The sequence below is a fragment of the Mirounga leonina genome, unplaced genomic scaffold (genome assembly GCF_011800145.1).
Source record: "Mirounga leonina isolate KUSES-001 unplaced genomic scaffold, KU_Mleo_1.0 Mir_91, whole genome shotgun sequence".
NCBI classification, from domain to species: Eukaryota; Metazoa; Chordata; class Mammalia; order Carnivora; family Phocidae; genus Mirounga; species Mirounga leonina.
The window spans coordinates 18078963-18105938 of record NW_023270839.1 but is presented as its reverse complement, the minus strand read 5'-3'; the positions used below and the strand labels follow the sequence as shown (position 1 = coordinate 18105938).

Sequence of the window (26976 nt, the reverse complement as noted above, 5' to 3'; positions counted from 1 at the left end):
CTGAGCCGAAGGCAGTCGCTTAACGACTGAGCCACCTAGGCGCCCCTTTTCTTTTTTTTTTTTTAAAGATTTTATTTATTGCGGCGCCTAGGTGGCTCAGTCGTTAAGCGACTGCCTTCGGCTCAGGTCATGATCCCAGGGTCCTGGGATCGAGCCCCATGTCAGGCTCCCTGCTCAGCATGGAGCCTGCTTCCCCCTCTGCCTCTTTCTGTCTCTCATGAATATAAATAAATAAAATCTTAAAAAAAAAAAGAAAAGAAAAAATATGGGGCTGGGAATGGTAGGGAAAATATTTTTGCAAGTCACTGCAATGGATAGCAGTTGGTGCTATTGAAAATGGAAGAGATTTCTCAGGGACAGCATGTAAAGTGAGTGACAGGGAAGAGTGTCAAGAAAAGAATATTTTTCTGGATAATCAGCCACATCCCAGGCTTATAGAGATACTGAGTTTCTAGAGATAGGTATATTGTCTGTTCAGTCATAATCTGGCTTGCATGTGTTTCTTAGGCTGATACTGATTTCTCTTAGAAACTGGTTTTCAAAATATAAATATCCTTATTGATTTTTAGATTGAGATTCTCATGTATTGCCAGCTGACCAGCCGACAGAAGCTTCTGTATCAGGCACTAAAGAACAAAATTTCTATTGAGGATTTATTGCAGTCTTCTATGGGCTCTACCCAGCAAGCACAGACCACCACCAGCAGCCTCATGAATCTGGTCATGCAGTTTAGGAAGGTAAGATTTTAGGTCAGCTGCCTTGGAGTTGTCTCATTAACCCATTTCAAGAAGAAGGCTCTAACCTAGGTCAGATAAAGGCTATTTATTAAAAAGAGAGGAAATGAGAAAGTATATATTCACAAAAGCAAACATTCAGGGTTTGGGATTCCCCATGATTTCTGAGAGTGATGTCTGCACATGACAGTGGTGTCTTGTCATTTTCCTTCCTCTTAGGTGTGTAATCACCCAGAGTTATTTGAACGACAAGAAACTTGGTCTCCATTTCATATTTCCTTAAAGCCATACCAGATTTCAAAGTTTATCTACCGTCATGGACAGATCAGGGTCTTCAACCATTCACGTGACAGGTGAGCACATATTAATATCTGTTCACTCTAGGGTGTTTTTGTAATTTGGGGTTTTGTGGCTTAGTGATTTTGGGGTTTAGTGGAGAGTGTTTGAGTTCCCCAACAATGAGGTATTTAAGTATAAGGTGGACACCTATTTATTGGGGAACGTTGTGGTAGGAATCTGTGCAGTATCGGGGTTTAATTGGATGACCTTAATAGCTCTAGCCACTTCTGGTTGCTTTTCTGATTGAGAAATGTGCACGTGTGTGCAAATGTGTACTTGTACCAAGAGAGATCATCATATGTCTCTGCTCTAGTACTGAAATTGTTTTGCGGTGGCTTATTTTATACTTGCAATAGCACTTGTGGGAGAACTGATTGGATTTCAGATTAATCAAATTTACCTTCCTGCCAGAATCAGCAGTGACAGATTTGGTTAAAGGTGAAGTGGTTGTTAATATAATACGCTAGAGACCAGTTCCATTCAGAAAATGTGTGTAGGTCCATTCTACACTTGGGAATGAGGCTATCCCTGGCTCCTGGATTTTTTTTAACAAGCTCCCAAAGGATTCTTGTGTACATCAACATTTGAGAATCATGGATTTAGAAAGTTCTTTCTGTAGAGAAATAATATAAGCAGCATTACCAAAATAATCATCAACAATATTTAGCCTAATGAAACTGAAGTTGAGACACATTTCTTGGGTTTAATTTTTTTTTTTTTTAAGATTTTATTTATTTGACAGAGAGAGACACAGCGAGAGAGGAAACACAAGCGGAGGGAGTAGGAGAGGGAGAAGCAGGCTTCCCACGGAGCAGGGAACCCGATGTGAGGCTCGATCCCAGGACCCTGGGATCATGACCTGAGCCGAAGGCAGTCACTTAATGACTGAGCCACCCAGGCACCCCTTGGGTTTAATTTTAAGACTTCTTTGTCTGTGGGGCACCTGGGTGGTTCAGTCGATTATGTGTCCGACTCCTGATCTCAGATCAGGTCATGATCGCAGGGTCATGGGATCAAACCCCATGTCGGGTTCCCCGCTCAGCTAGGAGTTTGCTGGAGATTCTCTCCCTCTCCCTTTCCCCCTGCCCCTGCTCCCACTCTCTCTCTCTCTCTCTCTCTCTCTCTCTCTCTCTCTCAAATAAATAAATAAATATTTTTAAAAAAATAGTCTGTGATAGCTCCAGACTATTACTCAACCAGATGGGCAGGGGGAAACAGACCAGAGCTATAGTGCTGTTTGTTTCATATGGTATATGGTAACTTAGAGCTTTGAATTGTGATTCTCTGAAATGAAATGAGACCACTTTGAACTTGTATTACTTTCTTATATCTATATTAATTACTTAGTACTGTCTGACATTTATGCCATGATTTTTGCCTGGTAATAAGGCAACAGACCTCTTTAAAGTAGAAAACAGTTTGAAATCTAAAAGATTCTTTTTAGTTTTGGACCTCTAATCTAGTTCCCAATATTTTTATATTTGGATTTATTTTATTTTATTTACTGATTTTACAGGTGGTTAAGGGTTCTTCTTTCTCCATTTGCACCAGACTATATCCAGCAGTCTCTCTTTCACAGAAAAGGTAGGTGTTTTGATTTTGGGGAAAGAAATTATGCCAGGGTTTACCAGAATGGTCTTTGTTTTGCTGAATGACTGATACTCAACTAGCAGTGGTTTTGCCTGCATGCTGGATCTAAATAAGTCTTGATAAGCTTTAAGTAAATTAGTTGTCTTCATCTATAGATGCTATGATTTGTGGCTATAACAGGAAGCAATTAACAACTATTACATTGACCTTCCATCTTTATTTTATACCTGCCTCTTAAGAGTTTCTTACACCCTTGAAACTTGACAGAGACAATGCTGGACTTTCATTAATGTGACTTAGTTCCTTCATCCTTAGTCTAAGGGAAAGGAGCAGCTTACCTTTGAGCATTGTCCCTGGTATTAGGCAAAGTTTCAGAATCTTCTAACTTTATACTTTTCTTTTTCCTTCCGTGATAAAAAGAGAAAGGTGATTAGCCAAGGATCCAAAAAGCCCAAAGGCAGCTGATGAGCCAACTCCCCTCTGGTCCATGTATGCCATATCTCATAGGTCTGCCTCTCCCACTTGCAATTGTAGTACAAAAATATGACACCCTGACTTCCATCATAGTGGCTGGGTGGAAACCTTTAGATATCTTTTCATTCTTAAATAAAAAGACAGCAGTTTAGTAGCTTTAGTTGACTATTATCTCTTGGCTTAGTGTTGGGTTTAACTTTGTCCTTTGATATTCCAGGTGTTAATGAAGAAAGCTGTTTCTCCTTCCTTCGCTTTATTGATGTATCTCCAGCAGAAATGGCAAACCTCATGCTTCAGGGACTTTTGGCCAGGTGAGAAGTTTGCTTAATTTGATGAGAGAGCAGTTGGGAATAAACAGAGAGAGAGTTTGAACTGTGAAACTAAATACTTAATATTGTATTATCTTAGCAAGCCTCTTATTTTTTTCTCGTTAAGAGTAAAAATTTTTATAAGGGAATCATAATTTTCTTTTGATCATTTAATAATTGCATGATGCTTCATGATATACCTTAAGTAAAAATTATTTAGGCTCAACCCCCAAATGCTACCAGAAGGTCTTTAAGTTTCCTTAATTTCTAGTTAGTCTCCTATGTTGTATTTGCTTCTGCAGGCAGAGTGTGGCTAGTGAGTCCTTTACTTGGTAGTGATTGCAGCATAGCCTGCCTTAACTATTCTGGGAAACTTAGTTCTGTGTTCTTTTCCTTTGGAATAATGGTTTTCACTTATGTTATTATTTTGTATTTATGTAATAAACAGTGACCTTGTTAGAAAAGGCTGTCTCCCTAATATGAGGATGTTTTTATAATAGAATTTTTGTGATAGAGTTAGATATTCTTTAACACTGAGTGGAGCTTTATGGAGGATTTTAGTTTTCATAGTAGCAAACCAAGTCATGCCAAAGACAATTTATAGAAGAGAAGTGTGAAATGGCTTTATCTGAAAGTAGGAAAGAACTGTTTCTAAAATGCTCAAGATGTACAAAAGAGACACATGAATGAAAGACAAGGTTCCTCACTGCTCTGAACTACCCTCAAACCTCCATGGAGCACTGAATAAGCATGTCTGCTGTGGTCTGTTTCAGATGGTTAGCTCTTTTCCTGTCTCTGAAAGCCTCCTACAGGCTCCATCAGCTGCGCTCCTGGGGAGAGCCAGAAGGGGAGAGCCAGCAGAGATATCTGAGAAACAAGGATTTCCTTCTTGGGGTTAATTTTCCACTCTCCTTTCCCAACCTTTGCAGCTGCCCTTTGTTAAAGGTAAGCACTTACTTCACCATCAGCTATCCGTGATGTAGTACTCACTTCCCTTCTCTTTGCGTCAGTAAAAGTAATAATAAAGTCATAATAAAGTCAGTGATGGCCTCATGGAGCCACAAGTTCCTAGAGGAGTGGGAGCAGTGTACTGAGTTATAACTCACTATCACTTCATAGACATTTTGTATGTGTATGGGGGCGTGTTTGTGCATGTGTGTATATTTAATATGTATTTTGTATATAATTTTACTGTAAATTACATGGAATTTAAATGTACAACTCTTCGAAATTATCCATGTGGATACACTTACATAACTACTAGATTATACCTAGATTAAGGTATAGAACATTTCCAGCACCTAGAAGTCTCCCTCATGCATCTTCCCATTTAATACCTCCATTTCAGAACAAACCAACAAAACAACTATTCCATCACCACAGATTATTTTTGCCTGGTTTTGACCTTAATGTAAATGGAATTATCCAGTATGTGCACTTTTGTGTCCAGCTTCTTTCCCTCAATATTATGTCTGTGAGATTCATCCATGTTGCATTGTAGCATTCTTTTGTAATACTATGAAGTATTCCATTGTCTGAATAGACCACAATTTATTAACCTGTGCTACTGTTGGTGGATATTTAGGTTGCTTCCATTTGAGGGCTATTGTAAATAAAAGTGCATTGCATATTCTTGTACATGTCTTTTGGTAAATGTAAGCACTAATTTCTTTGGGGTTTATATCTAGGAATGAGATTGCTGTATCATCAGGTATATGTATGTTTAGATTTAGTAGCCCCTTCCAAGCCTTTTTCCAAAATGGTTTTAGAAATTTATACTCCTACTCAAAATGTGAGAAGTTTGCTGCTGTTCATCATCCTTGCCTATACCTGATATTGTCAGTCCATTTTGTTGCATTTGTAGTGTTACCGCTTTATCTCAATTTTAAATTGCATTTCCATGAAAAATAATGATGTTGAACACTTTTTCATATAATTGTTCTGGCCATTATAGAGTAGGTAAGAGAGAAAGTGACAGGAAATAACGTTGTAGATGTAGGTCCAGATCATAAGGACATCATCAGGTCTTGCAAGGATTTAGATTTTATTCAGATTGAAATGGTAACACTGGAGAGTTTTGAAAAGAGATTTGTATATTTACATGTTACGGTCCTTCAAGAAAATTAAAAGTTAAGAAGGCAGGGCATTTTCCTTGTGTCCTTTAAAAAATTTAGTGGGTCATTAGTCTTACAGTTAATTGCTATTGAATGCTGGATATTCTTTGGTGGGATCTGGTATTTGTCCCCTGTACACTGAAGAACTCATATGACTTCCTTCTGTTTTCCAAATTGGTTTCTCAAACATTGCTCCATGTGCTTTTTTGGACTCTGGAGAGAAGATCGGTAATGCAAAAAGGAGAATAGAATTAGGTTCCAGTCCTGTTGGAATAATGTAGTCAGTGGTGATGGGGTGACTTCCATCTGGTGAAATATTGCTGTAACTGGTCAAGAGTTGCTTAACTTCCTATAGACTGGTCCACCTACATTTGGTAATTTATATTACTATAGTTAGAAGTTGTTGCTAGTTTGTTTTGTTTTGTTTTGTTTTAAAGATTTTATTTATTTATTTGATAGAGAGAGCAAGAGAGCACAAGCAGGGGGAACAGTAGAGGGAGAGGGAGAAGCAAGTTCCCCGCCGAGCAGGGAGCCCGATGCGGGGCTCGATCCCAGGACCCTGGGATCATGACCTGAGCCAAAGGCAGACGCTTAACCATCTGAGCCACCCAGGCGCCCCAAGTTGTTGCTAGTTTTACTTTGGTACAGGAAGCACCGTTCTCCTAAGGGTTTATTATGCCTTCTTATATAGATACCTGCAACTTTCTTAACACTCAGAGATCCTCTTTCCCTTATTTGTATTCTTCTGCTTTCTGAAAATACAGTAGTATATTCATTGTATCTGTTCAGTGAGGTCCTTGTATCAATTAATGAATTTCCTGAGAAATTCAGATGTGGGTCATGTGCCTTATGGGAAGTTGGTAGTGAAATCTGTAAGGTTATCTAATTGAAGTTAGATTCACTTTCATTTCCTCTTTAATTTTATTTCATGTTGTGAATGGACATTTGCTCTCATAGGGGCTTACCACGTACACAACCAGTAGGTCAGGGGTAGCTGAAAGCTAATTCTGTGTATGTAGAAACACTGCTCTGCTTTTGGTCTCATCATCCTTACCTCCAACATGTATATATTAAAATATCAACCAGGCAGTGTATTTTGCCAGAGTTTATTAATCTGTTATAAGAAATTGTTGCTTTCAACTAAGCAGAATGGTCTTTATATGATATCTAGTCTTAAAGATTGACCTAACTTCTGAATAAAGAATTATTTTGTTGAGACCTCATATGTAACAATTAATAAAAGTATAATAAAGCCCATTATATCTGTGGCTTTTGAAGTGTGACCATAACTCAAGAATATTTTTTTAAGAATATTTTTTTATCACCACCTGTTAAGTATGTAGATACACGAAATACTACATATACATACATAAATTTTTATAACAAAATATTCACAAGACTATACTTAACCTTCATGTACAATGTACTCTGATTTTTTTTTAGTTCTTTTTTTTCTTAATGTTAGTTAGAACCTACTAAAAAATGATTTCATGACCCTCACTAATCAGTTTGAAAAATACAGCATTATATGACCTCATAATATTAGGATAGTCAGAGGACTAGATAAATAGAGTCACCATGTAGAAGATTCTCGATCATTCTTTTTAATAGTCAAAAGAACGAAACTGACATTTGGAACTTAAGGAAGAGTCTCACTTTCAGAAATTGCTCAGAGAGCTGAATGCACATTTCACTGTGTAGTTACCCTGACTTCTAGTTAGTAGTCAAGGTCCATCTCTGTCTTAGTATATTCTGGTATCTACCTGTTATATCCCTGGTATTCAAAGATGGTATAAATAAAGATAATTAATTTTGAAAGAACCCAGCTGATCCAAACTTGAGCAAAGTAGTTTATTATGGGAACTATCCCCCCAAGAATGGCTTTGTTAGAAGGTGCCTGTCACCACTACTGTCCTATTTCTCACACTGGTTTCTCTGAACTGAGTTTTTCTTAGTCAAGAAACACTTATCTAATTTATCTAGAGAACATTGGTTTTGTCTGTTATGCAAAGAAGAGTAGAGAATGAAATTTTGGACACCTAATCTTTTAGAACAGATTTCCAGGGCGCCTGGGTGGTTCAGTTGGTTAAGCGACTGCCTTCGGCTCAGGTCATGATCCTGGAGTCCCTGGATAGTCCCACATCGTGCTCCCTGCTCAGCGGGGGGTCTGCTTCTCCCTCTGACCCTCCCCCCTCTCATGTGCTCTCTCTTTCTCATTCTCTCTGTCTCAAATAAATAAATAAAATCTTTAAAAAAAAAAAAAAAGATTTCCAAAACTCATTAGTTAAGAATATAAAAGTTAAAACTTAAAACGCATGATAATTTTAGCATACATACAGACATCAAAACCACACTTTGAAATTTCATAGTCTACTCTGATCCTGCCAGTTTTTCATTTAAAAAAAAATTGACAAAAATGAGTCTTTTTTAAAAAGAAAACGTCAAATATTATTAGTTAACAGTGCTAAGAGTTCAATGTAATAATTATCTGTTGTGCTGATGTTTTTCAGTTGGTTTTAAATATAAGGTCTTGGGCTCTTATGTGTGGGATAAATTCATTATGTTTGCTTTGTGCCTATCATTACTGATAAGACTTGTTTGCTGTTTTTGAGGTCTAAAAAAGCAGTTCTGGCATTGTTAATATAATTTACAAATCCTGTGGAAGACCACTTTGTTTAAATAGGAACCCTACTACTGTGGAATCAGAGTTTTTTGTTTTCACAGGAAATAGACTTATAACTAAGTATGCTTACTATTTTCAGTAAATGTCCTGACAGTATAACTTGAGATATTTGCTGTAATTCAAATGGTGAATTACAAACTTAGGAAGGATGCGAAAAGCCTTGAAAGATTAGAAAAGGACTGACATAAATGTGGAGTCCATCTTTAAAGATTGTGGGAGTAGGAAGAAAATTCGTGAGTGATAACCAGTACCCTAACGAAGTTATTAGGGAAGTTAAAAAAAAAATTTTTTTTCTAAGAGAATTAATTAGCAACTATTTGAACTCATGATTCTAAGAAGCAGCTAACTTGATTCTGAAAAAATGAGCATTTGCTTTGCTTTAGTACACAACAAGCCAAGTAGATTAGAGAGAAATAATAAGTATAGCATATAAAACTTTTTATATCTTCTCTTTTGTTGTGTTGGCTGTCCTTCTAGAGATATTAACATGCATATAGGAAAGTACACAAATCGTTAAGTGTACATACAGCTGAGTTACTTCACAAACACTACTGGAACTCTACTCCAGAAGTCCCTTACGTCCACTTCCATTCACTTTTCCTCTCCACTGCCTTGCCTTCCCAAGAGTTACTGTGGGCAAATATTTGGGTGATTCCTAGTTTCTCTTGTTACAAATACTACTGTTGTATTACCGTACAGATCTTTTAGTGAAAATTCAAACAGTTGCACCAGTGTTTTCACTCTCATTAACAGCATATGAGAGGTTCTGGTTGGTCCACATCCTTGCCAGAATGTTGTATTATTTGTTCATTTTAGTAGCCTTTCTGTGTGGCTTTAAATTACATTTCTCTTATGACTAATGATATTGAATACCTTTCCTAATGCTTATTAGCCATTTGGATAACCTCCTTTATGAATTCTTATTCAAGATACTGCTTATTTTTCTATGAGGCTGTCTGTGTTTTCGTAGTGATTTGTAGTCCTTATGTATTGCAGATTATATTCTACTCTGTAGCTTACTTTTGCATTCTCAGTGGTGTCTTTTGTTAAATAGTTAGCATTTTTGTGTCCTGTTGAAGAAATCTTTGCCTACATACAAAGGTCATGAAGGTAATCCTCTATATTTTTCTCCATAAGTTTTTTTTTTATTTACCTTTCATATTCCAATCTACAGGGAATTGTGGTGGTTTTTTAGTCTGTTTTTTAAGGATTGTCTTTTTTTTTTGCATATAGATAGAGATTTTACCCAGCTCCGTTTATCGAAAAGACCATCCTTACTGCCCTCAGCATCACTTTTGCCAAATAGGTAGCTGTACGTGTATGGGTCTGTTTCTGGGCTCTTTTCTGTTACATTGGTCCATTTGTCTATCCTTGAACTAGTACCACCCTGTATGAACTATAGCTTCATAATAAGTCTTGATCACTGGTAGCACAGATTTTCTAGCTTCATCTTCCTTCAGTATTGCCTTGGCTGTTCTTAGCTCTTTGCATTCTTATGTAAATTTTAGAATCAGCTCATAAATCTTATTTTAAACTCTTCAACATTGTAGATATATAGGCCACTGGTCCCTCAATTTTTTGGTTATGTCCCCATTACTAAAATATGTTTAATCCATTTTGACTATACCTGTGTATTATTTTCTTTAAAATGATACACTTAGCCTAACATGTTAATATTATTTACCTTGTGAATCTTGCATATGAAGCTTACTTTGTAGACCACTAGTCTGGATAGTAAAAGAAGCCTAATTGAGTAAGGAATGGTGATAGAGGGGAGGACCCAGTATTTACTGGGGGAAGTACTCCTTTTTCTTCACACACCCTTCTCTCTTTCTTCATGCTGGTTTTTTTTTTTTTTTTTTTAAGATTTTATTTATTTATTTGAGAGAGAGCACGAGATGGGAGAGGGTCAGAGGGAGAAGCAGGCTCCCCACCGAGCAGGGAGCCTGATGTGGGACTCGATCCCGGGACTCCAGGATCATGACCTGAGCTGAAGGCAGTCGCTTAACCAACTGAGCCACCCAGGTGCCCTCTTCATGCTGTTTTTAATTGTTCAGGACCAAGGCCAATTGGAGTGAATGGGTGCATCATTCTATATGTCAGAAGAACTGATTTATTGATTGAATGAATCTCTGGTGGTAGAATTTGGTATTGGCTTAATGATCAGGGGTTCTCTGATGCTCCTTTTTTCTGCTGGTCAGACTACCTTTAGAATCACCTCCTCTCAATGTCAGTCTACTCCCACAGAGAGCATATGTAATTAATGTTGTTTACCAACCTGTTAGTCAGCAGTGTCTGCTGTGGGCAAGGTGTGTTAACAGTCATGGTCCCTGCTTTCTGGTTTGAAAAATCATTCATGCATGTAGTAAAAACAGACAAACTTAAAAAGACTTCGTTTTTTATTTTTTTTTAATATCTATTTATTTATTTGAGAGAAGGAGAGCACAGGGTGGGGGGGGGTGCAGAGAGAGAGAGAGAGAGAGAATCTTGAGCAGACTCCCAGCTGAGTGTGGAGCCAGACACAGGGCTCAGTCCCACGGCCTTGACATCATGACCTGAGCCAATACCAAGAGCTAGACGCTTAGCCAACTGAGCCACCCAGGCGCCTCTTAGAAAGACTTTAAAAACAAAAATGACTCAAAAATTGAAAGAAGACATGATTAATTGCCAGATTGGTAGTGGATGATTAGTGGTAAAGTTCAGAATGGGAAATCACCTTAGATTGAAATGGACAAAGAAGTTGTTATAGAAATGGTGTTATTTTTTTTTTTTTTTTAAGATTTTATTTATTTATTAGAAGGAGAGGGAGAAGCAGACTCCCAGCTGAGCAGGGAGCCCGATGTGGGGCTTGATCCCAGGACCCTGAGATCATGACCCGAGCCAAAGGCAGATACCTAACCGACTGAGCCACCCAGGTGCCTAAAATGGTGTTGTTTAAGTTGAACTTCAAGTGATAGGGATCTGGGTAGGAGGAAGGATATTCCAAGTTAAACACTGGAGCTAAACAAAAGAAAGGGCTACTAAGGTAAGTTGTAGGAGTCTTTAAATGCCAGTCTGTTGGGGTTTAGATATTAAACCAGGAGTTTCAGCCTCTTTTTGGCTTGTGTTACTACATAGATGCTATAGTTGTAGTCTTGGGGAAACAAACTTTTGGCGGCTACTGTCAAGCCATTGGAAGGAGTAATCTGATAGCCAGTTTCACGAAGGCCATTTAATCACTCAGATCACTGAGCACACCGGTGGGGATCTCGGTTATTGGTATTTGATGAAGATTAATCTCAGAGTGTGGTGTCATGAAAGATGAGACACCGGGGGTCCATATTAAGGAGTCTGTTAAACAAGGTTGCAAGTATCAAGTACTAAGGACTCAACAGAAATGGTAGTAACTGAACGATTATAGAGAAAGGGTCAATGGGGCTCTTGGGTGGCACAGTTGGTTAAGCCCCCGACTCTTGATTTCTGCTTGTCATATCTGGGTCATGAGATCAAGCCCCATGCAGAGTCTACTTAAGACTCTCTCTTCCTCTTCCTCTGCCTGCCCGCCCCCCCAATAAATAAATAAATCTTAAAGAAAGGGTCAAGGGACTCTTGATTGATTTGATATGGATGAGCATTGTCAGTGAAGGAATCACTTCCAAAACCCAGAGTTCAAGAGAAGATCCAAGAGAATGATAAATTCTATATTAAGTTTAAAGCAAATACACAGGGACGAGATTAGTAGCTTTTGTTGTTGTGAGTGTAGATAGAACACAGAAGGCCCAGATGCAGGGATTTACAGGGAGAGAGATTCTGGTTAGAAAGTGTGGAGAGCAGGCGCCTGGGTGGCTCAGTCGTTAAGCGTCTGCCTTCGACTCAGGTCATGGTCCCAGGGTCCTGGGATCGAGCCCCACATCGGGCTCCCTGCTCCACGGGAAGCCTGCTTCTCCCTCTCCCACTCCCCCTGCTTCTGTTCCTGCTCTCGCTATCTCTCTCTCTGTCAAATAAATAAATAAAATCTTTAAAAAAAAAAATTATAAGAAAGTGTGGAGAGCACATGAAGTATTAAATGAAGTGTGACAGTTAAAAAGAAGAATAGGGAGGTATTTAAGGAGGGACACTGGGTTTAAGTCAAAGTTGAATTTGTAGGGGAGAGGAGACTCAGATTTGAAGACTAAAATGGAAAAAGCCCACGAAGAAGGAAATTGAACATGCAAGAGAGAGAATTGGTGGGATTGCAAAGTGGTTAACTACCCTTTTTTTTTATATGGTAGAAAACTCCAGTGAATACTGGTAGAACGGTATTAATGGAAATTAATTAATGGAAAGGTACTCTCTTCCACAGAGAAAGTTTCACTATTTCTAGAAGCTCTGAAACTAAGCTTAACATGAAAAAAGAAAGAGCCTGGGTGACTCAGTCATTAAGCCTCTGCTTTCGGCTCAGTCATGATCCCAGGGTCCTGGGATAGAGCCCCGCATCGGGCTCCCTGCTCCGCGGGAAGCCTGCTTCTCCCTCTCCCACTCCCCCTGCTTGTGTTCCCTCTCTCACTGTCTCTCTCTCTGTCAAATAAATAAATAAAATCTTTTTTAAAAAAAAGAAGAAGTGTTACTAAGCCGTTCTGTCGTTTTATTTTTTATTTTTATTTTTTTATCATTCCTTTTTCTTCCCCAAGTGAGAACACAGTTCAGGTGTTTGGACATTTTATATAGTCCCTCTTGTCTTTGCGGTCTTGTGCACAAAAAAGTAAATGTTTCCTGAATGACTTAATAGTGGTGCTTTGTATTTGTGTTGGTTTTCCCTTTGGAACTTGGTGTGTATTCTCATCTGAGGGAATGTCCCCCAGCCTAAAATTACAACATCAGTATTTAAAATAGAATTTTGTGAAGAGTTCTAACATTCCCTTGGAGTTTAAGAAATGTGGGATTGGTAACTTGTTTGGTCACTCATTGATTATATTGTATGTCAGTTATTTTAGCCCTGCAGTTTCTCTTGATCAGGAACTTGGGAGCAACTTAGGTAGGTGGTTCTAGCTCAGAAAATCTTACAAAGTTCCCGTCAGCTAAGGTTACAGTTATTTGAAAGATTGACTAGAGCCATAGGATTTACTTCCAAACTAGCTTGCTTACATGCCTAGGAAGTTGATGCAGGCTATTGGCTGGAGGCCTCAGTTCCTTGCTATGTGGACTTTTCCATGGGGCTGCTTGAGTATCATGACATGGCAGCTGGCTTTCCCCAGGATAAGTGATGGGGGGTGGGGGGCAAGCAAGGAAGAGGCACAGTGCCTTTTATGATCTAGTTTCGGGAGTCATGCTAGGAGAGGGGGGGGAAGGAACTAGGTTCTGCCTTTTGAAGAGAAAGTTACCAAAGAATTTGTGAACGTATCTTAAAATGACCAGAGCCTCTTAACTGCTGGGCTGATACCTTTAAATTAGTTATTTCATTATAAAGTTTGTTGTGGTATTCCTAGTTCTGAGATTTTGGCCTAGGCTATTGATGGGTTCTGACTGTGACATCATAAATGTTCTTAAATTGATTAAAGGATGTTGGTATCTCTCCCTACACTCTGTCACTCATCTTCTTCACAATTTTATTAGCCACAACAAACTTCAGCTGGGGAGGACATTAAATACAGGAAAATGTCTGGCTTTCATCTTCAGCAGGAATTCATTGCTCATAAGCTCTAAGTCCTTGTAAGCAAAATTTTTTTCATTGCAGTCTGTGTTGTATTCTGTATCTTGCATGTTCATTTGATTTGCCAACTTAATTCTGATTAGGTAACCTTGATTATTTATAAAGAGATGCTATTTCTCCAGCTCTTTGCTTTGCTTTCTTTTGTGGTCCTAAAAAGTGGAATAGGCTTATTTTACTATGCAAAGTAAATACAAATTTTGTTTCAAAGTTTTAATGGAAGTGGGGCACCTGGCTGGCTCAGCCAGTGGAGCGTGCCACTCTTGACATTGTGAGTTTGAGCCCACATTGAGTGTAGAGATTACTTAAAAAAATAAAACCTTTAAAACAACAAAGTTTTGGGCGCCTGGGTGGCTCAGAGCGACTACCTTCAGCTCAGGTCATGATCCCGGAGTCCTGGGATCGAGTCCCACGTCGGGCTCCTGGCTCAGCGGGGAGCCTGCTTCTCCCTCTGACCCTATCCCCTCTCATGCTGTTTCTCTCTCTCTCTCTCTCTCTCAAATAAATAAATAAATAAAATCTTTAAAAAAAAAAACAACAAAGTTTTGATGGAAGAATATACAAGTGATTCCATGTTCAAGATCAGTTTTTAAAGATGAAGTTTGGGGTTATTCTTTTTTTTTTTTTTTTTAAGATTTTATTTATTTATTTGACAGAGAGACACAGCCAGAGAGGGAACATAAGCAGGGGGAGTGGGAGAGGGAGAAGCAGGCTTCCCGCGGAACAGGGAGCCAGCTTGACGTGGGGCTCGATCCCAGGATCCTGGGATCATGACTTGAGCCGAAGGCCGACACTTAATGACTGAGCCACCCAGGCACCCCCCCTTTTTTTTAGGTAATCTCTACCCCCTACATAGGGCCCAAACTCACAACCCTGAGAGGTCAAGAGTGGCATGCTCTACTGATTGAGCCAGCCAGGCACCCTTGGGGTTATTCTTGAGTGGATAGACCTGAGAGCAAAGACCACGGGAAATGCTAAAATTGGAAGCAAGTGTAGAATTCTTTCTCTTGTACTATTCAAATAATAATTTCAAGTAAAATTCCTTTATTTTTTTTTTTTTTAAAGATTTTGTTTGTTTATTTGACAGAGAGCGAGAGAGGGAATACAAACAGGGGGAACGGGAGAAGCAGGCTCCCCGCTGAGCAGGGAGCCCGACATGGGGCTCGATCCCAGCACCCTGGGATCATGACCTAAGCCGAAGGCAGATGCTTAACAACTGAGCCACCCTGGCGCCCCATAAAATTCCTTTAAAGCTACCAAATAAGCTTTGAATTAATTTTTCCACATGCAGCTTTGTCCTCTTATTGCAGAAAATTCTTCATTCTTCACTGTGCCTTTATTTGTTTTATGAAGAGTAGTAATTATTGTTCCAGCAGCCTGTCTCCTAAATACAGCTTCCTATCATTGGATCCAGGTAAAGGCTTTGTTCTTATTCCTCTGGGAAGACAGGTAATGAGTGTTGACTTAGCTACATGTTGTCATTTTGTTCCTGGTAAGCTATCTCAGATCCCATACTACTGAGTCATCCAGCGGTCTAACCCAGTCCTCACCTCCTTCTTTCCCACCGTGGATATGAATGAATCTGGACAGTGAGAAGCTTTTTTCCCAGGGGTGCCTGTAAAACCCTTGTTCTCTGCAGTGAATGTTAGGTTCGAATTCTGTGTTACAGAGTTCAAGGAAGTACTATTCTCATAATACTGGCTTTGGGATGATAAATACACATGAAGGAACTAAGGAACTAGGCTAAGGATACAGATCGGATGACATTTAGAGGTGTTTTAAACAAAGTTTAGGGTCTTTTAAACTCTCTTACTTGACATGAATGCTTGTCTGATATTTTTTTCTCTTATGATACTTGTGAAACAAAAGCCGGCATGATTCACTGTGTTCCACTGAATTTTATTGTGTTCCACCCGGCTGTACTGGTGAGAATTTTAAGAAGGAAAAGTAGTTCAAATTCTTCATAAATTCAATCTCACACACCTCCTACCCCACTGTGAGCTCTGGGCAGAGCTCCTTTCTTGTACAGTTTTGTAGGGGTTAAAGAATACAAGTTTCACACATATTTTAATCTTGTTTTGCTTAGAAGAATAAAGAAAATCCAGAATCTGTAGGATATATACCATGTAGTCATCTTTTGGGGAGGCAAAGCAGATTTTATGATGATTGGCAGAAGCAGAGTACAGGGTGTCCCTCTCTTTTCAAAAGTTCACGGTTATGCCATTTGGCTTTTAAGAAGGACCTACATTCATACCTGTTTCACTACTCAAAAGAGATCTGAGAGGACTTTTGCTTTTTCCAAAAAAAGGCAAAAAGCTACGGAAGTAGCATTCAGCATTTGTTTGGCATGGAGCCCTTACAGAGCCCTGTGCCCCAGAGCAGTGAGAGCGGCACGGCCCAGCTCCCTGCCCAGGCACTAGACTCAGCATCCAGCTGCCATAGCTTTCAGCCATGTCTGTGTGCGTCTGTGCTGTATCTCAGTTTATTTTGTGCATCCGTTAGCAAGGCGTGTCCTAAGGTATCGGAAAAGCGATTTTGGGGGGTCTGGGAATGCTCAAAAATTTTTCCATAGAGTTTAATTGTAATTGCTTCTTTGCTTTATGCTATTTCAGCTTACAAAAGTTTTCAGAGGAATTCTCTACTTTCGGGTAGCAAGGGAAACCTGTACCAGCATTGATTCCATCTCCTGTATCTGTCTCAGTGGAACTGTTGTCATGGTAATAGCCACTTAGGCATCATGTGTGTCAAAAGCTTTACATACTCCACAGCTTTTGTGAGCTAGGTCATAAAAATTGGGGGCAGTTCAGATTTTGCAATTTAAAATATGCAAAAGGATCTAAACATAAAGAATTGTTTTTGAAAAGAGTGGTGTGTATTTAAGTTTTAAACACTGTTCTCTATTTTATGCTTAGAGAGCTTTGACTGGCTATTGATGAAGAATCCCAAACAGGAGGTTTTAAAAAGCTCATCTGCTAAATGTTAATTTGCAACTAGAGTATTCATGTATGTTATTATTTCCTGAGATCATGAAAGCTGCCAACGCCCCTTGTGGAAAACTCTGGGAAGCCATTGTATTCAGGGTTTTTCTGTGCTTTATTTTCTCTCTTTTTGTTTGGTCACTTAAAATACCTGAAAATAGAATCCATTTAGTCTAGCAGTTGATCTATAAACACTACACCCTTTCATTTAAGGTGAGACCTTTCCTCACAGACTCTTAATTTTATAGAACAAACTGACAGTTACCAGAGGGGAAGGGGGTTGGGGGAAGGTTGATGAGGAGTGCACTTGTCGTGACAGCACCGGGTGATTTATGGAAATGTTGAATCACTATATTGTACACCTGAATCTAATATAACACTGTATGTTAACTAACTGGAATTAAAATAAAAGCTTAAAAAGCAAAATAATAATAATAATAAAGTGAGACCTTTTCTCTATACCTATGTTTGATGTATTCTTTAAGAACAAAAGCAGAAAATTAATTTGAGTAATGAAGACCTAATGGTAACATAAATGTTCCTTTTAATTTTAAACAAGACGTGGAGAATAAAGTATGGCCCCTTGTTAAGTGGGTAAGTCTATATCTGAGGGGAAAAACATGTGTGTGTTTTCTGTGCTATACTGTGGCAAGAAGTTCACAGGTGTGGGGCCTATCTTCCTGCCCTACTGATTTTCCACTGAGACTTTTGTATAGTGCCAAAAGACAAAAGCTTAACTTCTCTGCTATGTGCATGTTGTCGTTCTGGTAGCAAGACACATATAGCTGCCAGTGCCTACAGGGTAATGAAGACCCTCAAGAGCATGAGGAAGGGACAACAGAACAGCAGATGTGTGCCCACATCATAACCAAATCATGTCTCCCGTAGTGTGACATTCTGTGTCTTTTTTCTAATTTGTTCTAGGCCAAAACAGACTAAAGCAGTAATGAAACTTCTTTTCTGTCCCTCCTTCACCTGCTCACCCAAGCATCTTATGCAGTGGTGTTTAAGGTGTCCTTTGTGTTCTTCTGTGTTAAGCATTAAATTTTTTTGTAGGTAGCAGTGTCTAGTAGTTCATGTCATTATGTGAAAGGAATGTGGGTAATGTGGTATTAAGGACCACCTATCCTAAGGAAGAATTGATGGAACCAAGGTTAAGAGAAAATAATGTAGAAAAGTATAGACTGAGTAAAATATGCTGGGGAGGTGGTCAGGGTTTCTCTAAAGCTAAGGCTGTGCATGAGCATTTTGAGCTAGTGAATTTTTTTTTAATCTAAAATCAAAGCTACAAATCACCCTGCCTTTAATGACTTCCAGTGAGAATATCATTTTAACCTAGCTCATGGAAGACAAGTGAACATGTTTTATTTGGGAATGACCACCCCGGGAATAGAATTATCATTAGACTTTTTCCGGAAAGGTGTCACAAATAACATACTGTGTTAAAAGGACTCCCTACAGTTACTGTTGTAACTCTTTTTTACTAATAACTATAATGTTGAAGAGAAAATAATTGAAGGAAATGTTCATTCTTTCATCTTTTATCTTTATATTCTGGGAATGAAGTAAGAAACAGGCTTTGTTAAATTTTGCCATTTGAGAATACTTAAAATGAGGGTGACTTTAAGAGATCCCTGGCAGAGACATTGCTTAGTTACTGCTCTTTAGAAGTTAGTAAGCAGTTCAGAGGTGTTTAGGTCAGCTACTGCTGCTGCCTCAGTCCCCTGAGTGGCAGTAGACACCCTAACTAGCAGTCCTGAACTACTACTGTAGCTCGATGACATGAGCAGTAAACTAGACTCTTTTCTCTCCACCCCCTAGGAGGGGCAAGGGTGCTTAACACCAATAATAGAAAATGTGCTTGCAGAAAACAAGAGGATTGACTGTCTTCATCTGTGCATTAGGATAGGATTGTTTTAAGTGTATGTTCTTACCTATCCAGTATCTAGTATTGGAAGAACAGGGTGATACCTGGTCTAATAATCTTTGTAATGATCCTTACACTAGGCATTCAGAAGGTAATGGACATCGAGGCGGATGAACTTCAATGCAGATGCTAGCCAACATAAAGATGAGAACGCAGATATTATTGAAAAACTATCAGAAGGTTAAAATTCTTTTCTGGGTAATGACAGGGACATCCACATCTAGAGGAAAATATCAAACATGTCAAAGCTACGTGGACCTAATGTTGTAATAAAGCATTGTAAAGACTTCCATACAGTGTGGTTAGAAACCACTGGAGACAGCCCAACTCTCCTAGAAACAGTTCAGGCCTTTCAGTTTGTTCATGACCATTATTCAGAAAATGCTGATCGGTTTTTGGAAAGCAGATTATGATACACATATCCTGGTAGACAACTTAAGATGGCTTCTCTCAAAGTGTGATCCTGAAGAGCCCATTTACTTTGGGAAAAGATACCTACTGAACAAAGAAGCCTTGAAGAGATTTGGTCCTGGAAGCTTTTGGTACTGGAATTGTAACTATTCTTCTGTACAGAGTCCTGGTTACTGTTCATCTTGCAGTTTGTTTTCTTGACCTTGTACCAATGTACAAATTTGCCTGCCTTGTGTATGTATTATCTTCATCTGTATGGTTATTTAGGTTACCAACCTGCCTTATCTGAGAAAACAATAAAGAAAAAAAGTGAAGTAGTCAAGAATGAAGATCCAAAGATAAAATGTCTAACATTGCACTGAAGAAAGAATTGCATCTGCAGTAAAGAACAGTATAATCCCACTGACAAATTCTTTTACGAGAACATTCCATACTTTTAAAAAAATTTTTTAAAGATTTTATTTATTTATTTTGAGAGAGAGAGACAGAGATAGCAACAAAGGGCACTAGTGGGGAGGAAAGGGAGGAGCAGGCTCCCCGCTGAGCAGGAAGCCTGTTGAGGGGCTTGATCCCAGGACTCTGGGATCATGACCTGAGCCAAAGGCAGATGCTTAACCAACTGAGCCACCCAGGCGCCCCAACATTCCATACTTTTAAAAAATCTTTCTCGTGAAAGCTTATAAACTGAAGCTTTACTATGAGCTTTTAGTCTGTTAAAATGTATTGATAATGTAATGTAAATGAAGAATTTGTTTTTTTAAAAATGGTCAGATAAAAGAACTAAAGCAATATTGTTTTCTTTTCCTGACCACTTGTATTGATGTCACTGAATAAATGAAACAGCTAACCTTGCTAGAACTACAGTTGACTCTTGAACAACGCAGGGGTTAGGGATGTTGACCCTCTCTGCAGTCAAAAATCCACGTATAACGTTTTACTCCCCCAAAACTTAACTACCAACAGCCTCCTGTTGTTGACAGGAAGCCTTACCAATAACATAAACAGCCAGTTAACACATATTTTGTATATGTGTTATATACTGTATTCTTACAACAAAGTAAGCTAAAGAAAATGTTACTAAAATCATAAGGAGGGCGCCTGGGTGGCTCAGTTGGTTAAGCAACTGCCTTCGGCTCAGGTCATGATCCTGGAGTCCCTGGATCGAGTCCCACATCGGGCTCCCTGCTCGGCAGGGAGCCTGCTTCTCCCTCTGACCCTCCCCCCTCTCATGTGCGCTCTCTCTCTCTCTCATTCTCTCTGTCTCAAATAAATAAATAAAATCTTTAAAAAATAATAATAAATAAATAAATAAAATCATAAGGAAAATACATTTACAGTATTGTTGAGTTATTTTTGGGAAAAAAAAAACGTGTATAAGTGGATCCACACATTTCAAACCCATGTTCTTCAACGGTCAGCTATACATACACTGTTAATATACATGTGTGATGCTAAACAGATGTGCCTTATGCCTGGCTGGTTCAGTCGGTAAGTAGAGTATAAGACTCTTGATCTCGGGGTTGTAAGTTTGAGCCACATATGTTGGTTGTAGAGATTACTTAAAAATAAAATCACTTAAAAAAAAAAATGGGCCTTGAAGAAAAATTTAGAAGGAAATATTGTTAGCCATCATGTTTTTAATTTAAGACGTGAGTTTGCATCCATGGTGTAACCAATGAACCAAACTTGCCCCCACATATACGTTGTTTTGTCTAATGAAAGTTATGTTCTAACTATTTACAATTAACAGTATCTCTTCCAAAAAAAGGTAGAATTAGAAATGCCACTTGGCTTACAGTATATTAATAAAACCATGGTTTAAAATTAACATGAGCTTTGGCTGTATTATACATTTGGTTCTAAATACTGGTTTATTGTTTATTAGAATTAATATTCACTAAGAAGAATGTGTTTAAGTCAGATGTTTAATATTTGACATTTTTTCCATTTTGCTTGCATTAAACATACTTGCCAGTGGCACTAATTTGCGTTTCTGTTTTGTAGTCTCTGGTTTTCAGCAGCCACTGTAAAGCAGTGAGTGGCTACTCAGACCAGGTCATCCATCAGCGGAGATCAGCTACCTCCTCGCTTCGTTGCTGCCTGCTCACTGAACTGCCATCTTTTTTGTGTGTGGCCAGTCCACGAGTAAGTGCCACAGGAGGAAAGAGACAAAATAGATGAAACTTGAAGGAATAAACCCTCTTTTAAGAGATCCATTTCTTAAACAGAACTGTTTTAAGCTGTTTGGACCTTAAGAAACATAAATCCTCACTATTTAGAGGACATACGTGGTCCTGGCTTTCCCAAGACAGTACTCCTCCCTTTAAATTGTGTTGGTTTGAGAACTGTTACATGGTAGATAAGAACGGCTTCTTTCCCTGACCATGTCTCTCCTGTGTAGTTCCTCTCCTTCAGTCAGGGGCTCTAAACTACCATGGGAACAAGCCATCTGTCAGGTAGATTATCACCAAACAGCAGGGTCAGGGACAGTGGAATATTTGAAAAGGAGAGGGAGCCATTTGTTACCTGCATTGAGGCTTTTGAGGGTTTTTTGGAGGAGGGGGCCAGATTGGGAGAGAGATTTGATCTGGCCTTCTCGCCTCAGTGCAGTCTCCAGATAACAAAAGGAAACATAACACTCCAGCATCAAGAAACTTCTTAGTCTGGTGTTCTCATGCTTTCCTCAGCAGCCCTGCCTAGACTGTGGTTCACAGGTATGTTCCCTCTGAAAAGTGACTGTTGCTCTCTATTCACCATTCAACAGTCATAGTTTTATTTGCAGGTTGGGAGCAGTTTCTGTTGTGGTTTCAACATTGAGCACCTGTTAGAGCCTTCCTAACACTCCATTTATCAAAACAGGGCACTCTGGTGATTGCCCTCAGCATCGCCGCAAAGGCTCCCCTTCTCACAGTGCAGTTTTTTACTCTGCTTACCTTTCCCATTCTTTCCTGTCGTTGATCAGAGCTAGACAGAAGCTCTCTTACAACTCTGAACAAGTATGTGAAGGGAGAGGGCTGGGTAGAAATGCGCCAGACTCTGTGGTAAGAGCAGAGAAAAAGTTTCTGTCTTACCAGCTCATTTCCTTTTGCTTTAAGGAGCATCTTTCAGTTAGCCAGGAAAACTCTTGAAGAGGCCGACGTTCTCACCCTTCTGTGTTTTACCTTGTTTTCTCCACTCATTCTAGAAGGTCTGCTGTGTTCACAGTTCTGTTTAAAGAAGGTGGAGCCTTTTGAATCTTCCTTAGTGATATTTTTCTGTCATTATTTACATCAGCTTGCATCCTTTATTAAGTTATCTAAGGTCAGAATCTGGCAGGGGGTCCCAAGAAAGTTGATGAATGGAAATGAGATGATGGTGGTACTGAGTCCTGTTGACTCCTGCCTGCCTTCCCTTCTTTCTGCTGACCTGTACTACATGAACTTGATTCCCAGGCCACTGTCAGCTGTGATTTATATTGGCTATCTAAATAGAAAGTATTTAGATTTTCTTTCTTTCTTTTTTTTTTTTTTTTTTTAAGATTTTATTTATTTGACAGAGAGAGACACAGTGAGAGAGGGAACACAAGCAGGGGGAGTGGGAGAGGGAGAAGCAGGTTTCCCGCGGAGCAGGAAGCCCGATGCAGGGCTCGATCCTAGGACCCTGGGATCATGACCTGAGCTGAAGGCAGACGCTTAACGACTGAGCCACCCAGATGCCCAAAAGTATTTAGATTTTCTATGTATCCTGTTCTTCCAAAGCATTTTTGGTCTTTGAAGCTTAAGTCAATGCAGGGAAATGCACCTTTTCTAGAAAACGTCTAAAGTCAGCTGCTTCTATAGAAAGTGGTCTTCAGGTTTCATAGTTGTGTGGTTCATTTCCTTCTCACCCTCCCAATCTGATGTATATACTGATAGGCCTTACAAGAGGAAGTCTAGATTTCAGAGAGGGATGTCTAGATATTTTTACTTCTCATATCCCTAGTGATTTATAGAGCCAGTTAAAAAGTGAGCTGCCTTGGGCTGTCATTGCATTTACAGGCATACAAATTCTTCATTTGTTCCACTCAGAGCTCTGTAGCCAGCCACTCTGAAGAACAACCCCACTCTGCCAACACACACATGCAGTACCTCAGCTGTACAGCTGGGGACTTGTTTTCTGAGGAGCCCAAAATCTAAGCTATCATACCTGATGCTGCTGTTTCCCTAAAGGACAGTAAATAGTGACTAGCTTGAAGGATGCTAGAATAGCATAAAGGTGGGGTGGCGGGCAGGGAACAGGAGAAAACTTTGTATCATTTGGCTGAAGCACTCTGTCCCAGGACCCTCCTTTCCTACTCAGCCCCTCCCTCTGTAATTGTAGAGTTTCTTCACATAGCAGATGCCAAACCTGAAATGGGAGTAATTATACCAGGGTTATATGGACAGGAAGAGGAGTTTTAAATATGTCTGAATATTTATTTATACACTCATAATGCAAGCTTTTATCTTTCAGATCAGGCCTGGAGTGTGAGTAATCCTGAGATACCCTGATTATTTTATATTGATTTCTAACCCAACTGTGGTGGGGAAAACTGACTTCCTTTGAAGTCTAACCTTAGCCTTGAGCTAAAACAAATTAATGTCCCTGTCTTATGCTGTGGAAACTTTAGGGTCAGTTCTGGAAGAACTGTGCCACTAAGGAAGGAATTATAGGAGCTGTTTTCTCATTAGCTGAGGAAATAATTCTGCAGGGTTAATAAACTAAGACCCTGGAAATCCATCTTACCAAAAAACTGAAGCGCTTGGAGTGGTCACGCTTCCTAGAGCCAGAGCAGGAGTATACACGTCCTCGGGAAGGACGCGCTAAATGCTTGAGGAGATGGCCCTTGAAGATACTATAGTTTAGGAAGTTAATGAAGCAAGAAACAGAGGTTAGCTCATGTGATACTGAAGAGAGTATGCATTTCCATTTGTGGGGAGGGAAGAATGGTATATCATGCTTCATCTCCCCCTGCTTCTGAGCTATCAGGAAGGCCACTTGGGGTTAGAAGAATGGGTGGAGGCTGTCTAGGATAGAGCTGACTTGGGAAGCACAGTTTAATTAGAAGTGGACTTGTTTGCCTCTTTTTGGACCTCATGAGTTCACTGCTTACGTACTTACGACATGACATTCTGTGATTCTGCATATATCTTGATCCAGGGCTCCTGCCAAAGAAGCTTATCAAAACATAAAAAATATTTCACTAAGATCTGGGCCTTGCATACTACCTAGTTTTCAATCCTGGACTTGGAAGGATATCAGCCAAATGAAATTGGAAAATAGGTGAAAGTTTATAACTGGAGAAAGTTGTTTTCTTTTTAAACTCTTAAGAGTGCCTAGGAGTGAGTTCTAGGCAGGAAAAACATTTTCCCTGTGTCAGTGTTCCCTGTTCCTTTGTGCTGAGTTTCTAGCTTTTGGCTTTTCATCTGGAGAATCTGGGCCTTATACATATATACATATATATATATATATATATATATATATATGTATGTATGTATGTTTATTTTAGAGTGCGTGCATGAGAGCAAGTGGGGGAGGGGCAGAGGGAGAGGGAAAGAGAATCTTAAGCAGGCTGCACACCCAGCACAGAGCATGATGTGGGACCCAGCCTTATGACCCGGCTCATGATCTGAGCCGAAATCAGGAGTCGGACGCTTAACCCACTAAGCCACCCAGGTGCCCCCCAAAGTCTATATAATTCCAGTATAAGTTCTGCTTTTCTACAAAATAAACAACAGCAGCAAAAACAAAGCCGTTATGCTTGAGTGTAAAATTGGTCAGTATGAGTCTCTCGTTAGAAAAGAGTAAATGTGCTTTATTCATCCAAAAGTATATATACTGTATAGAACTGGTCGTATAGTAGTCTAACTTCTGTAGTCTAACCACTGCTGCTTATATCACTGTCACTAAAGTACAACCACCATTGATTGTGAGGTTCTGGGACTCATACCCTAGATGGTAGGTAGCCGCTGAGTTACTGCCAGGACAGGCCATAGCAGGAAAGATCCAGTTTTTATTCACCTTTTTTTAAAAAAAATTTTTTTTTACTTTTTTAAATATTTTATTTATTTATTTGACAGAGACACAACGAGAGAGGGAACACAAGCATAGGGAGTGGGAGAGGGAGAAGCAGGCTTCCTGCTGAGCAGGGAGCCCGATGTGGGGCTCGATCCCAGGATCCTGGGATCATGACCTGAGCCAAAGGCAGGTGCTTAACGACAGAGCCACCCAGGCGCCCCTATCTACCTGTTTTTTATTTCTGTCTTCATTTGTCTATGTTCAGCTTTCGGTGGGAAAAAGGAATAAGTTGGAAGTAAGAGAACATACTCCTTTTGGAGTGGGTAAAGATGACCACTTGAGATTACCAACACCTGCGCCTAGTACTGTGTGTGAAACTGATATGTGAGCCTGTCTGGGTTTTGGAGCTGCAGGGGCCCAGCTTGCTGTAACACCTCCCTGTAGTTTTGTGTCTGGACTGTAGATGGCACTGTTCTCTAGCCAACTCAGTTCAGCTTCATCTATAAGCCAGAGTAGAGGACGCTGTGGTATTAGTAAATGATGCTCTTTCTATTGTTTTGGTATCTTCTAGTCTCCAGCAGAGGCACCTGCAGCCCCATAGTCAGCTAGCTGACTATTAATGTACCCCAAGGCAGCATTAAGGCTTGGCCTGAGGGCCGTGGTGTTCGTTAAAAGCCTAGAGCTGTTCGCTTGTCCCTTAGATCTTCTGGATCAAAATCTGCACTTTATTTTTTTTTTTTAAAGATTTTATTTATTTATTTGAGAGAGAGAATGAGAGAGAGAGCACATGAGAGGGAGGAGGGTCAGAGGGAGAAGCAGACTCCCTGCTGAGCAGGGAGCCCGATGCGGGACTCGATCCCGGGACTCCAGGATCATGACCTGAACCGAAGGCAGTCGCTTAACCAACTGAGCCACCCAGGCGCCCTAAAAATCTGCACTTTAGATAAGCTCCCAAGAAGGTTCTTACACATACCAAAACTTGACAACCATTCCATTGCCCTAAAGATTGATGGGCATGAAGATAGAAAAGTTAATAGCAAGATATATTTTCCTAAATGTCTCACTTCTGGGAAATAATAGCAACAATAAAACTAGCTAACTAGGTACGGCCAGTGTTCTATGTTCTGATCTCTCTCATTCCTCTGCACTTGCTCCTTATACCCAATTTCTCCCCATTTCTTGGTCTTGCTCCAGGGTTTTTCTGAGCAATTTAGTGCATATAATGGGACTTTAGCATTTTTATCAGCCTGAGCTTGCAGCTAATCACAGCCTCCAAATTTCAACAGAAGGTAACTCAGCCTTCTAATCAGGTGATTTCACAGTTATCTGAATACACAGATGCTTATTAGAGTGGGAATAGACCCAGATCACTAAAGGATTAAAAAGCCCGTTTCTTAATTGGCGGGAGCCTTCTATTCCATGGGGGGGAGGAGGGCAGCATTTCAGTGTTGTTGCACCTTGTGGGGAGATAAGAATTTGTGCATAGCCTCTGTCCTAGCCAGGAAATGAATCCACCAGTCTCTGGCAGTTGCTTTCTCCACCCCCCTCCACCATATCCCAGCTTATGGCCTACAAGAAAGGTTCTCGTATCTTTCATTAGGTTTGTCAGTCAGCATCCTGGTCAGGGGAGAGGAGAAAGAAGTCTTGATAAACTTGGGAATTTTGGCAGAAAAGCATTAAAGATAGCTTCAAATGCACCAGGCAAATAACTCTTTTCGTTCTTTAGTAATGACTGCGT

The 26976-nt window shown here is 39.8% G+C and overlaps 1 protein-coding gene across 2 annotated transcripts in view; it reads left to right on the top strand.

The window, feature by feature from the left end:
• INO80 (INO80 complex ATPase subunit) overlaps positions 1-26976 on the top strand; it is a 135924-nt gene that overhangs the window by 68830 nt on the left and 40118 nt on the right. For both annotated transcript variants that reach the window (XM_034994151.1, XM_034994150.1), the window contains exons 20-25: positions 570-737; positions 954-1087; positions 2590-2657; positions 3355-3448; positions 4219-4390; positions 21228-21368. In XM_034994151.1, the coding sequence (XP_034850042.1) occupies positions 570-737; positions 954-1087; positions 2590-2657; positions 3355-3448; positions 4219-4390; positions 21228-21368 (777 nt within the window). The remainder of the gene's footprint in view (positions 1-569; positions 738-953; positions 1088-2589; positions 2658-3354; positions 3449-4218; positions 4391-21227; positions 21369-26976) is intronic.